General features: G+C 39.8%; 1 protein-coding gene across 1 annotated transcript in view; it reads right to left on the reverse strand.

The window, feature by feature from the left end:
* Nucleotides 1-17,046, reverse strand: part of CEP295 (centrosomal protein 295) — a 46,458-nt gene that overhangs the window by 18,979 nt on the left and 10,433 nt on the right. Inside the window, 9 exon segments of the mRNA XM_040976751.1 lie at nucleotides 419-516; nucleotides 1,135-1,272; nucleotides 3,236-3,339; nucleotides 3,486-3,578; nucleotides 7,223-7,414; nucleotides 9,489-9,650; nucleotides 9,866-10,049; nucleotides 11,595-11,735; nucleotides 15,799-15,894. Coding sequence (XP_040832685.1) covers nucleotides 419-516; nucleotides 1,135-1,272; nucleotides 3,236-3,339; nucleotides 3,486-3,578; nucleotides 7,223-7,414; nucleotides 9,489-9,650; nucleotides 9,866-10,049; nucleotides 11,595-11,735; nucleotides 15,799-15,894 — 1,208 coding nt within the window.

Below are 17,046 nucleotides of genomic sequence, written 5' to 3' on the forward strand. Positions count from 1 at the left end.
AGCATCTCAGAACCATCGAAGCCACTTGCCCTGTACCCATGGAACATGCTCTACATCAGGTACCTTGGAATGACATCGGTGGCCGTTCTCTACCTGCTGGTACTGATGTGGGTACAGCCCCCTCCCCTTCTCTTCTCATTTTCCCCAGGCACAGAGAAAAAGAAAATTGAAAACAGTCTCACCCACCTTCTCCTATTCCTCAACCCTTCCCACCCTAATCAATGGTACACATGAGATGGGTGTGCGTCCATCTCAACCATGTGACCATCATCACCTGCCCCCCCAAAAAGCACAAGGCAATTTTGGAGAAGTCTATTTGCCACCATTTTATGCAGAATTCCAAGTAGATCTTCATATAAATGAAGTAAGAAATCCTAACGATGCAGCCACACACTACACACATAAATTACACTGCTACCTATTTTGTTGTAAAAGCTGATGTTGATAATTGCGAATCATCTGCCTATGACTGTCTTCATCAGGAAGTACAGTGCATGATACTGGAGCAGCACCATCCTAAAAGACAAAATAAAAGGCAAATGTGGAAGCACGTACTGAAGCATTTATGTATATAAGCTGAAATTCTAACAAATGTAAACTTTCATGTAGATTTACTTCTTTTTATTTGAAATTCACCCAGAGAGACAGAGACAGAGGTCTTTCAACTGGTGGTTCATTTCCCAGAGTCCTGCAACACCCAATTAGGGCTGCGCTGTGCAAACATCAGGAGCCTAGAACCCAAGATCAATCTTGACACTGATTCCTCCTATGGTATGTGTCATCAGGAGCAGAATGGTATCCCAACTGGCCTACAGATACCAAATACCTGCTTTTTATTTATTATAAAAAGTCTGGTGCTTGTATTAGTAAGACACAAACCAATCATGGATCATTCTCCTTTACTGCCATGTCCAAAAACTCAGTATATCTGATACATTCAAATCGTGGCCATGTGTACCAGTGCCCTATAGAAACTGAAGTCAGTACCTTAGAACAAACTAATTATAAACATACATGAGGAGGAACAAACCAACTAACAACTGGAAAAACATCTTGTCTTTCTGAATGCTATGACTGCCCATCTTTTCCTGTTTCCTGATGGCTTCTATAAGGAAGAGTGCGCCTGTACCTTACCTGAGTCTGCTGACTTTTTTTCCTTTTTTCTTCTTCCAGCTGAGCCCTGAAGCAGTCAATTTCTAATCTTAACTTCTGTTGTTCAATTTGTTCAAGTAATTCCAGCTGCTTTTGCTTCTGCTCTTCTATTTCCATTATCTATTCAACAAATACTATTGATCTATTAACAAACTTATACAAAAGAAAATGATATGCATCACTTTTCAAAGTAAATTGGTCTTATTCCAAAGACTATCAATAATATCAGAAGTAAGTGCTGGTAATTCATATTTCATCCATGTCACTGTAACTGCTGATGGGTAGACAGAAGTGAAATGTTAGAAAAAGGGAAAATGAAAAAAGGGTGAGACTGCAATGAGGCAGAAGGAACAAACACTGCTGTTCTGTGGAAGCTTGGGAAGCCGTCACCAAACAGCACTAAACGACACATCGTTATGTTCCATGCCTCTACCTCTAATTATACAATGTGCCCAACACAAAAAACTTAAATGAATCAAGTACCAAGGCCTCCCAGAGCAACTCTGGTTCCCTACGCATACACTTTACAAAGGACAGAGATCCAGAAGCTAAGTAAAATGAACAATATGCTGTGTCTTCCCTGTCAAATGTCAGAGGGATGCCAGATGTAGACTAATATTACACACACACACACACACTCCACACCATACAGACACATGCTAAGACTTAAGCGGACAAGGGCTATGCAGTCTGGTTGCATGTCAAAGCAAACATCTGGTACAATCTCCAATACACAGAAAAATTTACTGAGTGAGCAGAAAAAGAAATGCAGGTGAACTTTTGCAAAAAGCAGTATTTCCATCAGACATAATAAAGAATGACCTTGTTTGAAAATGAAAAATTCTTGAACTGACTCTTTACCTAGTCCTCATCAGGCAACTACTGTTGAGCAGCTACCCTTGAGTTACTATCAGCTTGTTTACTCTATGTACAGGAGTCACTGAATTTAAAGTTTTAAATACTGAGGCACCTCAAGAACTGTACTTTTAATGTGAGGGGACTGCAAAAATTCCACAGAAAACAAGAATTAAGAAGTGTTTCTTTGGGGTATGGTGTGGTGGCTTACTGTCTAATCCTCTTCGTGCAGCACCAGTATCCCTCATGGGCATCGGCTTAGTTTCAGTTGCTCCACTGCCAATCCAGCTCCCTGCCTACTGTATGGCTCAAGTCCTTCGGTCCCTGCACCTACTTGGGAAACCCAGAGGAGGCTCCTAGTTTGGCTTTGGATTTGCTTATCTCCGGCCAAGGCAACCAATCTCTGAAAATCCACTCTGAACCAAAAATAAATAAATCGAAGAAAATATTTTAAAAATCTTAATTTTTGCACTAAAATGGATACATCACTTTTTAAGTATTTTTATTTTTAATTGGAAAGGCAGACTTACAGAGGAGAAACAGAAAGAAGAGGAGAGATGAAGAACAGAGATCTTTCAATCACTGGTTCATTTCCCAAATGCCCACAATAGCCAGAGCTGAACCAATCCAAAGTCACGAGCCAGGAGTTTGTCCCAGGCAATGCAGGGTCCCAAGGCTTTGGGGCATCATCTGCTATTTTCCCAGGGCATAAGCAGGGAGCTGGATGGGAACTGTAACAGCCAGGTCAGGAACTGGCACCAGCCAGATGGGAACTGCAACAGCCAGGTCAGGAACTGGGGCACATATGGGATTCCAGCACTTGAAGGAGGAGGATTAATCAATTGAGCCACTGTGCCAGCACCTGCAATTTTTTCATAACAAATATTTTCAAGAACATTTTAAGATTATTTATATGCACTGGTGTCTAATATTAGAATGAGGATTTTTTCATTCAACAAATATTTATTGTGCACTTACTATGTACAAGGTGCTATAATTATACAGAATTTTAATAACTATAAAAAAGCAAATGCAAAAAAGATGAGTAGCATAACAACAATACGCATTTTGTCAGCTCTGCATAACACAGTCATACTTTTGAATCATAATGTCCTATTTTTGACAAAAATACTCTGGTCAAAAGTAACCAGAGGTTATGAAAATTTCCACTGGTAACAATTATAGTTCTTGAGTGAATGAACGTTTTAAAAACTAAACACCGCATTACCTGTTTCTGCCTTGCGGACATTCTAAGTCTGGCTGCTGCTTCTTGAGGATGGAGGAGGACTGAACTCGGAGCCGCAGTTGTGGCAGGCAGAGTCTCATTTATTTCTGAAAGAATCCCCCGAAATCAAAAACCAGACTTAACTATTCAGATTGTGACAGAACAATAATGGCATTTCATTCACACGTAATTTTATAAAGAAAAACAGGTGAAGAGTCACGTCAGTTTCCTCGCAGTTGGTGATGGAGAGTACCTTGTCCCACTGCAGGCTCTTTCTGGCATGGAGGCAGAGCATCTTCACTGGTGAGCGTCCCCGACTCAATCGTTCCCCTATCACCTTCGACCTCTGCAGAGACATCGTTGCCACGATGAGCATGCCATCACCATCAAGCTTAACGCTGAACAAAATAACTACAGTGCACATTCAGATCAACTGCATTTATCGATTTATTGACTTGGCATCTACTGATGTGCTAGATGTCAAGGACACTGTACTGAATGAGAAAGACCTCAGGGAGTTTTATAGGGTAATACGAGGGACAGAAAAATCACATATTCCTCAGTAAAAAACACACAAAAACAGAAACTGTGTTTAAATTCTAAATCAGAAAAATGAAGGATTGCATATAATATCATAAAGATAATATCAGACTAGCAAATCAGATGAGATTTCTTAGAAAAAATGATATTTAAGCATTGGGTCCAGCACAATAGCCTAGTGCTTAAAATCCTAGCCTTGCACATGCCAGGATCCCATATCAGCACTGGTTCATGTGCCAGCTGCTCCACTTCCCATCCAACTACCTGCTTGTGGCCTAGGAAAGCAGTCAAGGATGGCACAAAGCCTTGGGACCCAGCCCCTGTGTGGGAGACCCAGAAGAAGCTTTTGGCTCTTGGTTTCGGATCAGCTCAGCTCTTGCCATTGTGGCCTCTTGGGGAGTGAACCAGTGGATGGAAAATCTTTCCACCTCTCCTTTTTTCCGTAAATCTTTCTAATTAAAATAAATTATACCTTAAACAAAATGAAATGGTATTTAAGCATAAGCCAGGTGAAAAAGACTCAGCCAGTTAAGAATATGGAACTGGGCCTGGTGCAGTAGCCTAGTGGCTAAAGTTATCGTCTTGCATGTGCTGATAACCAATATGGGCACTGGTTCTAATCCCGGTGGCCCTGTTTCCCATCCAGCTCCCTGCTGTGGCCTGGAAAAGCAGTCAAGGACGGCCCAAAGCCTTGAGACCTTGCATCCACGTGGGAGACCCCGAAGTTCCTGGCTTCAGATCAGGTCAGTTCGGGTCATTGTGGCAAACAAAGATCTTTTCTGGCTCTCCTCCTCTTTGTGTATCTGATTTTCCAACAAAAATAAATAAATCTTAAAAAGATCTGATTTTCCAACAAAAATAAATAAATCTTTAAAAAGATTTATTTATTTTCATTGTCAAGTTAGATACACAGAGAGGAGAGACAGAGAGGAAGATCTTCCAATGACTCACTCCGCAAGCGCCTGCAACAGCCAGAGCTGAGCCTATCTGAAGCCAGGAGCCAGGAGCCTCTTCCAGGTCTCCCACATGGGTGCAGGGTCGCAAGGCTTTGTGTCGTCCTCGACTGCTCTCCCAGGCCACAAGCAGGGAGCTGGATGGGAAGCTATGGCAGTGGGGTTAGGACCAGCACTCATAGGGGATCCTGGCATGTTCAAGGAGAGGATTTTAGCTGCTATGCCACCATGCCAGACCCAAAAATAATTAAATCATAAAAAAAGTCATATTAGTGTATATTAGTCATTAGGGAAATGTAAATAATCTCAAATATCACTTAAAATGTTAGAATAATGATTAAATTAACAATTTTTTAAAAAAATATTTATTTATTGGAAAGTCAGATATACAGAGAGGAGGAGAGACAGAGAGGAAGATCTTCCGTCCGATGATTCACTCCCCAAGTGAGCGCAATGGCCGATGCTATACTGATCTGAAGCCAGGAGCCTCTTCGGGGTCTCCCACACAAGTGCAGGGTCCCAAGGCCTTAGGCCGTCCTCGACTGCTTTCCCAGGCCACAAGCTGGGAGCTGGATGGGAAGCGGGACTGCTGGGACATGAACCAGTGTCTATAAGGTATCCCTGCATGTGCAAGTGAGGACTTAGCCACTAACTAGGCCATTGCACCACACAGCCTTTTTCAAAAGAACTTGCTATGAATTCACTACAAATGCACCCATCACTTTTGGAACTTCAATACCACCTTCTCCCCTACTTCTCTGGCTCTTTTTTTTCTTTCATATGCTTTAGCTGTTTTCCTTCTCCAGGAATCTTTGCTCTAAAGCGTTTCCCATAAAAAATTTCTTCTGTGGCTATGGCTTCAAGCATGTATGTATGCTTTCTGAAACTTCTCTCCTGCTCTAAACTACGTAATTAATAAATACTGAGTATCTTTCATGCACAAAGCTCATTCTGTGGGGAAAGTATAATGAACAGCCTTGCTGCCTCATGGAAGCATTGCACAGGGTGGGTATTAAGACAAGTAGCAAGAAAGTAAAAAGTGGATTGCTTGTCATTTAAAAGGCCTGAGGAAAGACGGCTGAGCCACAGATACATCCAAGAGAATTCTATCCAAGCAGGAGCAGTAATGCTGACTTCTGCAGCACAGTGTCTGGACAGGGAAACGCGTGCGAGTGAGACAGGAGCTTGGGAGCTGATGGTGCCAAGTCCGTGTGCTCCATTCACACAGTTCACTAATAGTTTAAGCACATGCTGTGGTTTTTTGGGAGTTTTTTTTTGGGGGGATGGGGGATGATCAGATAATTATAGGTATAAAATGAAGACAGCAGGACACTACAAGAATCTTATCCAGAGCTGTAGGTGATGAAATACGGCTGGGTCTTGGATGATTCTGAGGGTAGGAGTAACTAGATCTACTGATAATTTTGATGGGAAGGAAACCAGAATGACCAAACATTCTTGCTTGAGCAGGAGAATTAAAAACACTACCAGATATCAAAATGTGGAAAGATTGTTAAGAAAAGCTGAAACTGGGTGGGAGAAAATAGCGAATTTAAACTGGAACAACATAAATTGTTATTAGATACACAAGATGTGAAATAAGTGGAATGAATTGTGCTTAAAAGATGAAGGCCTACAAAACCCATTTGGGAAGAGATCAGTTTAGGGACAATAAATTATGGCACTAGGTTAATTAGGGAAGAGTGTTGATACAAAGAAAAAAAGGAATCTCTATGCCTTCAAATTGTTTCATGGAAAATAAAAAATAAAATAATAATTTAAAAAAGCTCTCAAGAATTGAGTTTTGAGGGCATTGGTTAGTGGAAATGCTGATAAACAACAAACAAAATCACAAAGAAGGAACAAATAAGGTGGGAAAACAGAGAGGACACGTACTATGGAGCCGCGTGAAAGGTATATTTCAGGGAAGCTTCCTATCTTACACTAAAATCCAGAATTGAAATACAGACAAACACAAATGCAACCTCAATTCAAAAGAGTTCCAAAAATAAAATTCTAACAGATAGCAAAACACATCAAAGAACAGCCACATCTTCACAATTCTCATGTTTGTATACAATTCAAGGAGATAGTGTTGATACAAACCTGTAACTTCTAGAAATATAGTTAACAGTCTATTTACTGACACCTGCCAAAATCTTTACAACTGCCAAAAACAGAAACCAGATCTCTGGTGAAATATAAGGGAAACATATATGTCCACTGCAACCTAAGAAATATCACGAGGAATCAGCAACAGAGAACTACTTAATTCTGGTTCATCATCTATAATGGATTAGACACAGATGGGAATAATCCTCTACAGTGAGAGCAGTGTACAACAAAACTCACTGAGGTTTTAAGACTGTTTGCTGCCCTTAGCAAAATGATGTTTCTTCCTTTCGACCTCCGTCCTTCGATTTTCAGGTCTGGGAATGTTCTTTGAAAAATTTAAATTGACATTCTACCATGCCACATGAAGGTATGGACAGCCTACCTTGTTCCTGCTCGGTCCCCGACGCAGCAGTTGACGCCTTACTCTCAATTTCATTAACAGTTGTGATCACTTCACTTTCATCCTCAGACAAGGATTTAATTGTCCAGAGAGATTTTTGGTTTCGTATTTTATTTAATAATTTTTTAAAAATAATTTTTGAAGAGACTTGCTTGGTTTTCATTGCAAAAGGAACTAAAAGAAAAAAAAAAACAAGAGAGAAAAATTCATTAAGTACCTATTTTATACTAGGCAAATTGTTTTATCTTTACAGTTAGTACTATAGCTACTAGTTAAAAAAAAAAGATACTTTATTTTCCTCAATATTTATAATTACATAATTCATAATCAATTGGTATATATAAAGCTATTTTGCAATGCAGTACAACTGGAAGCTTAAAAACTTAAATACGTATAATTAAACTCGAATACAGTAAGACATATATTATGTTTGGTACAGGAAGACAGATTTCATATGTTCTAACTTATTTCTGAATAAAACCAGTATCTGAAATGTGTGATGTAACATTCATTATTCTACACTCAGGAATGACCCTAAATCTTCAATTTCTTGGTATGCTACAGAGGAAAACACTGTAACTGTAGAAGCAAGTCAAGCTGCACCCAAATTCTCCTTACTGCTGTCAAGGGCAAATTTCTCCTACCTGTCATCAGAGTCCTCCAGGCTGCAACAGATGAAAGAACAGAAACACGGGCTTATTTAAGGGCTGCTGGTCTCATGCCAAAACTCCGAACGAGGCTACCAGTATTCGAAGGATTCAGATACTCATAATGCTAAATTCAGGACTGTAGATTTTTGCCCATTTTTCATTTAACTCCATGTTTGTTGGCTTTTTTTCAATCACCACGAGTCATTTATAATAAATTATAAGTATTTTAAAATAAAAATTTAACAAACAATAAGAAACTTGTTATTTCTGAAAAACTGAAAGACCTGGCAAGATCATGTCAACAATCCTAAATGGGACTATCAAAGGCTGAAGAGCCAAATGCTCCTTTACATCGAGCCAGACTTTCACTCCGACGAAACAGATACCTGAAAGGTACTTGCTAATAGAAAGCAAAGGACTAAATTTTAAGACAATTGTATTTGCCAAGAGAACAATATTCTGCACACTCCAGAATGAGTGGGACATGTAAGAGAAGCATGTGAGCCTTGAAATCATGCTTCTCCAAGTTTATGCCAAAGCAAAACAATGCAGTCACAGCTTCACTTTAGAAAGCAATCAGGGCACAACTGACAAAGATCAAGTCTGCCTTCTGAGGAGACCTGCAAGAAGCTCCTGGCTCCTGACCATCTCAGCTCTAGCCACTGCAGCACCTGGGGAGTGAACCAGCAGATAGAAAATCTGTCTATCCTGTCTCTCTCTGTAATTCTTTCAAGTTAGACAAATAAATCTTACACACATACACACAGCCTCTTCCTAGATATATGAAGAGAATCTGCATTGACAGAAAAAGGAAATATTACTCTTTCCTGTTAATCACTCCTAATAATTTATACTTAAAACTAGACTGGGGCCTGGTGGCGTGGGCTAGTGGCTAAAGTCCTCGCCTTGAACGCGCCAGGATCCCATATGGATGCCGGTTCTAATCCTGGCAGCTCCACTTCCCATCCACTCCCTGCTTGTGACCTGGAAAGGCAGTCAAGGATGGCCCAAAGCCTTGGGATCCTGCACCTGTGTGGGAGACCCGGAGAGGTTCCTGGTTCCTGGCTTTGGATCAGTGCAGCATCAGCCATTGCAGTCACTTGGGGAGTGAATCATCAGATGGAAGAGCTCTCTGTCTCTCCTCCTCTCTGTATATCTGACTTTGTAATAAAGATAAATAAATCTAAAAAAAAAAAAAAAATAGACCAAATTTTTGTGTTGGCTAATGATTAACATTTTAAAAACAGCATTTATTTACTTATCTATGCATTTATTCATTTCTCAGTGGGAGAAGCATGCAATCTCCGCCACCCACTAGTTCCGTACCCAAGTATCTGCATGGCTAGGGCTGGGTCAGGCCAAAGCTAGAAGTCAAGAACCCAGTCTAGGTCTCCCACACTGGTGACAGGAACCCAAGTACTTGAGCCATCACTTGCTGCCTGCTAGGGAACAGACTGACAGGAATCTAAAGTTAGAAGTTGAGCTAGGACTCGAACCCAAGTACTCCAACATGGGACACAGGCATCTTAACCACTTGGCTGAATGCCTGCTTAGATAAGTATTTATCTTTGATGAGTAAGATCAAAACGAGTTTTTACCTTCTGGTTCACTAGACATTTTAGCTTCTGTTACTTGAAGGTTCTGAGTTTCATCTTCGTGTTCTTGTTCCACGGAAAGATCCAGTTCTTCATCTTGAATCTGATCAGTAACAGTAGGCAAAGGCTCTGGTTCAAGGTGTAAAATCAGGTTTCCCTTCACCTCTTTATAAAGAAATATAGACACATGTTTCCACTCCAACACAGTTGAAAATAATTTGATCATAAAATGGTAAATATCATCACAGTCCTAAATCTAAAATCTGAGGCCCTTGTCAAAATGGAGAACTCATTTCAAAGAACTGCTTCATCGTGACAAATCTATTTCTCTGAGCAAAACATTTAAAAGAACTGTCAGAAGTCAACTGAAAATATCTTACTCCTGTCAGCATTGTACATGTCTTCAAAGGCAAATTCCAATTCTCTCTGCCAGTCTTCTTTCATTTCACTGCGTTTGTATGGAAGCTCAACTAGTTGAGGCGGCATCTGTGCTACCGTCTGTCTCCTACGTGCCAGGTCCTCTTGTTGTAGCTGTTGGAGCTCTTTCATTACTTTCTCTTGACTCTTCAAGATAAAGAGAGTGGACAGCAGCCAAGTCATGAACTTTGCATAGGAAAGTGGGGACATACTGAGGAATAGCATCCCCTTGCCTACTCCACAAATTGTTCTGCCACAAAAAAGTATTATTTACCCACTCAGTAAGTATTTATTGAATGCGAAATAGTATGCTATATGTTAGAGACACAACCTCCAATCCAGCCTTGCCTAGATATAAAACCAGCAAACACAATTAGCTTAGCAAGCTAGACAACAGGCGAGGACTTTAACCGCTACACTATTGTGCTGGGCTCATGTCCATCTAGATTTTGGTGGTAGAGGCAAGGGAGGAGAGGTAAGAAAGACCTTGGGCCCAGTGCAGAAGCCTGTGGCTAAAGTCCTTGCCTTGCATGCGCTGGGATCCCATTTGGACATTGGTTCGTGTCCTGGCAGCCCTGCTTCCAATCCAGCTCCCTGCTTGTGGCCTGGGAAGGCAGTTGAGGGTGGCCCAAAGCCTTGGGACCCTGCACCCACATGGGACACCCGGAGGAGGCTTCTGGCTCCTGGCTTCATATCACCTCAGCTCCCACCACTGAGGCAACTTGGGGAGTGAACCAGCAGACAGAAGATCTTCCTCTCTGTCTCTCCTTCTCTCTATATATCTGACTTTCCAATAAAAATAAATACATTAAAAAAGAAAAGACCTTTCATTCCTTGGCCAGGAGGCTTCAGCCAGATAAAAGGAGTAGTAAAAGGAAGGAAAGACTTTGGCACCATGTATGGAATTTAAGACATGGGTTATTCAGAGACCATCACAATATTCTTTATAGCCAGGGAATGGAGGGTGCAAGTGATGAGGGGGACAAAAAAGTTGGAGAGGCAAACAGTGACAAGACAAGTTAGAACATCTGGTAAGTAGTAGTTTCTGGCTACTACAGGATGCATGACAGAAAGGCTCAGAGAGGGAAAAGCAAATCCTCCCTGCAATGAGCTAGCATGCTTTTTGATGACTGTTCTCACACAAGACACAGTAAGGTGGAAGTGGAAGGAGTCTGCATTAAACATTTGGCAAGTGATAAAAAAGCAAAAAGTTTTAAACTTCTTTGGCCTACTCATATTTTTAAAGGCAGAGAGATGGAGACACCAGAGATGTTGCATCTGAAGTTGCACATTCCTAATGCCTGCACAACAAGGGCTCTGTCATGCTGAAGCCAAGAGTCTAGAACTCCAGCTGGCTCTTCCATAGGAGTGGCACTTGAGCCATCATCTTCTGCCTCCCAGGAATGTGCGCCAGCAGAAAGCTGGACTGGAAATGAAGAACCCTAAACCCAAACAGGCACTTGGGTGATGCAAGCAGTAGCTTAAGCTGCTTAACTAAATTCCTGCCAGTGAAACCTTAGAACAGTGATAACCTGACCTTGAAGCAGGAGGGGAAAAGAAGCTGTGAACTTGAAATCTTAGCAATCAGAGACTACATTAACTTCCTAATGCTAAGCTTAGACACTCATCAGTTCTGCAGTGCTATTAGCAAATCGTTCAATGACAATCAACAAAGATCATTTAAAATCTTACTTGAGCCAAGTGGATCTTCTGCATTGCTTGGAAACCCCGTAGGTGTGCCTTTTCACACTGCTCCTTTCTCTCTTGGGCCGCCTGCTCTTGTAGTTTATCCAATCTTCTAGCTTCTTCCTCAGCAGCCACATGAGCATCTGTCTAGCAATCAATCAAAATATTTTAGGTAACATTTCTTCCCCAAAAGTATGAAACAAAAATAGCTTTAAAAACTTTAAAATCATGTTTCCCACTTATAAAATTAAATGCTAAATATAGCTGTCTTTTTAAATGTCCACAACTATAAGCATGTATCTCTGAACTGGATCTAACTGTTCAGGATAAAGTTTTACACACTGTTAATCTCAAATCGCATTAGGCTACGTTCATCCAAATACATTTCTGCAGCTTTTTAAATAAAGAAATTCCACTGACATGACAGAGTGGAAAGGTAAAGTCAAAGATGGTCGTTAGAAAATCCGATATATCTAACCTCACTCAGGAAACAGTGAATTTTCTGTTTTTTTAGCCAACATTAGTTGCTTGGATTTAGCCTTGCTATGGCTAAAACACCTACTTTAACAAAGTTTCTGACTTCCTATTTTTGAGCATGACCAACAACTGTGCCATTGTCTAATCTATCATGATCGCTCATAAACATAACATACGGATACAGAAGGGGAGTATACAACCTGGATATACACCTTCATTACTTGGGCATTCACTTTCAAATATAAACATCTCAGATGTAACCAGCTATAGAAGCTTTTATATATTTTACACGTTGAAATTGTCTGAAAAGCTATTCATTTTACATGACCAATTTTACTGAAAACACACGCACATACACACCCTTTGAGCCAATAAATATTTACAGAAATATAAATACTATTAAGTAGAATAAAAGATTTGTTAAACTGAAATTATAATCTCTATTGAACAAGACCACCTTTAAGCGCAACATTTCATCCCATTTAAGCCATGCCTTTCCAACACAAAAACTGGTTAGGAATTCTTCACATTTCTTGACTATGAAATAAATGCACGTCAATTTTAGTAAATTAAGTGGAGGAAAAAACTACAAAATAGCACATAATGTGAATAATAAACATTTATCTTTATTCACGATAAATTCATTTAACTAATGCAAAATAAAACACAGAAAATAGGAAGAACTGACGGTCTAGATAGAAATTAGGGACCCTAAACTAATATTCTTACTGATTAAACTTCAAACCAATTATGAATGCATTACAGGGCTTAGCACAGTAGCCCAGTGGATAAAACCCTTGTCTTGTGTGTGTTAGGATCCCATATGGGCGCCAGTTCTAATCCTGGCAGTCTCACTTTCCATTCAGCTCTCGCTTGAAGCCTGGGAAAGCACTTGAGGACAGCCCAAGGCCTTGGGACCCTGCACCTGCATGGGAGACCCGGAAGAGACTCCTGGTCCCTGGCTTTGGATCGGCACAGTCCTTGCCGTTACAGCCACTTGGGGAGTGAATCAATGGACAAAGATCCTCCTCTCTGCCTCTCCTCCTCTCTGTACATTTGACTTTCCAATAAATAAATAAATAAATCTTTAAAAAAATAAAAGAATGCATTACAGATTTGTATCAGTTCAACTAAAAGCTGGGTGAAATGTTGATTCCATTTTTAGTAGTTGAAGATGAATATATCTGAAATTGGCAAAAACTATGAATCCTAGTTAAGAAGAATTTTTATAAAAATGCTTCTGAAAAACTTTCCAATGAGCTACATAATCTGTACTACAGAGAATAGTGATATTAACTGAACAGAAAGGAACTGAAAGTGCAACTGAAAGTTAAATTTGTTTTGGTGCAAAAACTGTGAAATCTCGGTAAAAATTGCAAATTACAAAAAATTATGCACAGATGTCAAAATTTTTTTGTAACAATAAAGAAACCCCACCTTCTAATTCCATTATCCCCAAATTTCTTAAGTGCTCTCACAGACTTCTGTATCTTTTATGTCAGAAATTTGGTCAGAAATCTTAATTTTGATAGCACAGTTACTTAATTATAATTTTAGCTGTTTCTGTTTCACATTTTCTGCATGCATTTCTGGGTGTCATAGCAAATCATACAGTGGATCAGGCTGGGGAAACATTCATGGTCTGAAAGAAACCTTTCTGAAGTGCTACACTATTGTGCCTCACAAGGGAACAGACAAGAGGAAGCCCAAGGGCATCGTGGGATTTGAAGTACTTCCATTGGATGTATGTACGGAAAGTGAATAAAGCAAAATACAATAGAGCATTACTGATCCTAAGGAGGACTCGGAGATTATGTTCATCATTTCTCTTCAGCCAAAGACAAACTCTATGACATATAAGACATTTGGAACTACTTCATCCAAGTAATAAAAAGACCCAAAAACCTCAAAATCATTATCTCTTACTTGTTAAAAAGGCCAAGTGAAAAAAAAGTCAGAGTAGCTTATTTGTGAAAGCATGCTGAAGAAAAATATTCAAATACATAAGCCAAAAGTCAGTCTTTTTTAACGCCTGCTATAATGAATCATTCTAATCAGGCAAGGTACTAAATTACTGTGCATGTGATAAAAGCAGAGTATAAAAATTCAGTTGTTCTTGGGGCTACCACAGTGGCTCAACAGGCTAATCTTCCATCTTCAAGCACTGGCATCCCATATGGGCGCTTATTCCTGTCCTGGCTGCTCTACTTCTGATCCTGCTTCCTCCTTACAATCTGAGAAAGCAGCGGAGTTTGGCAAAAGCCTAGGGACCCTGCATGCATGAGAAAATCAGGAGGCTCCTGGCTCCTAGCTCCTGGCTTCAGCTCAGCTTAGTCCCAGCAGCTGCAGCCATTTAGGTGAGTGAACCAGCAGATGGAAGATCTTTTCCTCTCTGTTTCTCCTTCTCTCTTTAAGTCTCTCAAAAACAAAACAAGATACACTACTTATCACATTTTTTCAAAGATTTGTTCTATTTATCTGAAAGGTGGAGTCATAGAGAGACAGGGAGAATTAGAGGTTTAGACATGCTGTTTCACTCTTCCAATGGCTGTAATGGCAGTAACAAGGAGGCCAAAGCCAGGAGACACACGGTGACAGGGACTTGGACCATACTCCATTGCCTTCCCAGGCACATCAGCAGAGAGCTAGTCGGGATGTGTAGCAGCTGGGATTTGAACCACAGCCCCACAAGGGATGTTGGAATCATAGGCAGCAGTTTAACTTGCTGTGCCACATTTTCAAGCCAAGGGATAAAGCAGATTTTGTTCCCATGCTGGAATGAAGCAGCAAATAAAATATTACAATAAAAATGATGTGCAACCATAAATCTGTTTCTGAAAATATTCAGAAAGAATCTTAAATCAGTACACAAAAAATTGTTTATAGGTATGATTTTATTAAACTGCTTTATAATGACTGACCTAATGCTTTGTAACAACTCATCTAATCTTGAAGTCCAGAAATTGAAGAGAAAGTAGGTCTTCTAGTTACTACCATAAGGGAAAGTTTAATGACATAATACCACCAGCAGTAACCTATATGGATACAGGCCCCCCCCCCCAAAAAAAAATCCTTATCACTTTCAATTAAATATGCATCATTTTATGATAATAGTTTTCAAATCAGTTATTTTATTGGCAACTACTTCCTCTAATTCATACTAAACCATTATATCTGATTTTAAAAAAAGCCTTAAAAGTATATTTAAAAGACTTTGATCACTGTTGCCCTAGTGTGGTTAGAACTGTCTAAAATTTTGGAATCTTGGGCTCAGCGGCGTGGCTTAGCAGCTAAAGTCCTTGCCTTGAACACAACAGGATCCCATATAGGTGCTGGTTCTAGTCCCAGCAGTTCCACTTCCCATCCAGCTCCCTGCTTGTGGCCTGGGAAAGCAGTCGAGGACGGCCCAAAGCCTTAGGATCCTGTACTTGCATGGGAGACCTGGAGAAAGTTCCTGGGTCCTGGCTCCAGATCAGCATAGCATCAGCCGTTGCAGTCACTTGGGGAGTGAATCATCGGACAGATGATCTTCCTCTCTGTCTCTCCTCCTTTCTGTATATCTGACTTTGTAATAAAAATGAATAAATCTCCAAATAAATAAATAAATAAATCTTTTTAAAAAATAATAGAATTTTGGAATCTGAGAAAACCATACACAGAAGCAAGATATATCTCAATATAATAATAATAAAAGAAAGAATAGGGTTAGAGCATAAAGAATCAAGTCAATCACCTGCTTTGTGTGTGTCTCTCTACTCACAAATGTGGACAGATGATGGTACGTGGAACTACTGGGCTTTACTGCAGAACTTCTTTTTATGTCAATGTTCTGGAAAATGGAACATAAAAGGTAGGTTAAAGGCATTAATTTTCATTTAAAGCTGGATCCAATATAAAAATATAATCTTATATTTTAACCAGTGCCATTTGAATATGGTTTGTGTGTTCTGAAACTCATGCTGAAATTTAACACTCAAAGTGAAATACTAAGAAGTGGTGGCAGGTGGGGCCTCTGGGAGATGATTAGAGCTCCACTCTCACAAAGGATTAATTCATTCATGTGATTAATGCCCTACTGAGTTAATGCCCTATCTAGATGCAGTCTCCTGGAATAGCCAGTTTGGCTGAGTCTCTTGGGGAGCACGCCCAGTCTCAGCACAGGACACCCTTCCTTCCTCAGAACCTGCCAGCAAGCCCACCACCAGTGCAGCAACCTCCACCAGGACCAGAGCCATGGCCAACACAAACTCTCCTCTTTGTAACTTGCTCAGTGTGAGGGACTATAACAATCAGTTCTCCTCTTTCCAGATAAGCTAAACATTTGTTCACAATGAAATTAATCTTTTCTCCAGAGCTGGATTATCTTAAATTTTAATACAAGTGTAAGATTCACTAGTACTTCAAACATCTTTCTTTTAACTCAACCACCATCTTTCATTCACCTCAATGTCTAGGTTATTTAAAGAATGTAAGGGTGCTTACAATACACATCACATCAAATTTTATAAGCACTTCATTATTGAATAAACTATACAGTACGAGCAAGGAAGTATTCCTATCTCAATGCAACCAAGCTCTTAAAACTCTCAGTTTAGTGGAAAAGCAGTGTAAGATCCTGAGTGCAAATCGTGACAAGGACCATAAGACAGCTTGTAAGATAACTGTAGGAACAACAGAATTCTGATTATTGGATATTAAAGGGTATGAAAAGTAACTCTCCTAACAAGATAATGGTACAAAGGTTGCATTAAGAGCAAATCCTTAACTTGGACTGATCGTCTCTCAAACCACCTTTCAATGGATAAATCTCAAAAGAAAAGTAATGAGCATAATAAAAGTATACATTTTATTTCTACAAATGAACACTCCTGTTGTTACTTTGCAATCTAGTGCAAATATATTAACTATTAACTTATCTGAATCTTAATTTGCTTCTATACAAAAATTGCTAACTATTTAAAATGAGTAAAATCCAGAAAAT

This window comes from Ochotona curzoniae, unplaced genomic scaffold, assembly GCF_017591425.1.
Source record: "Ochotona curzoniae isolate NIBS_2020 unplaced genomic scaffold, NIBS_Ocur_1.0 contig_2723, whole genome shotgun sequence".
Taxonomy (NCBI): Eukaryota; Metazoa; Chordata; class Mammalia; order Lagomorpha; family Ochotonidae; genus Ochotona; species Ochotona curzoniae.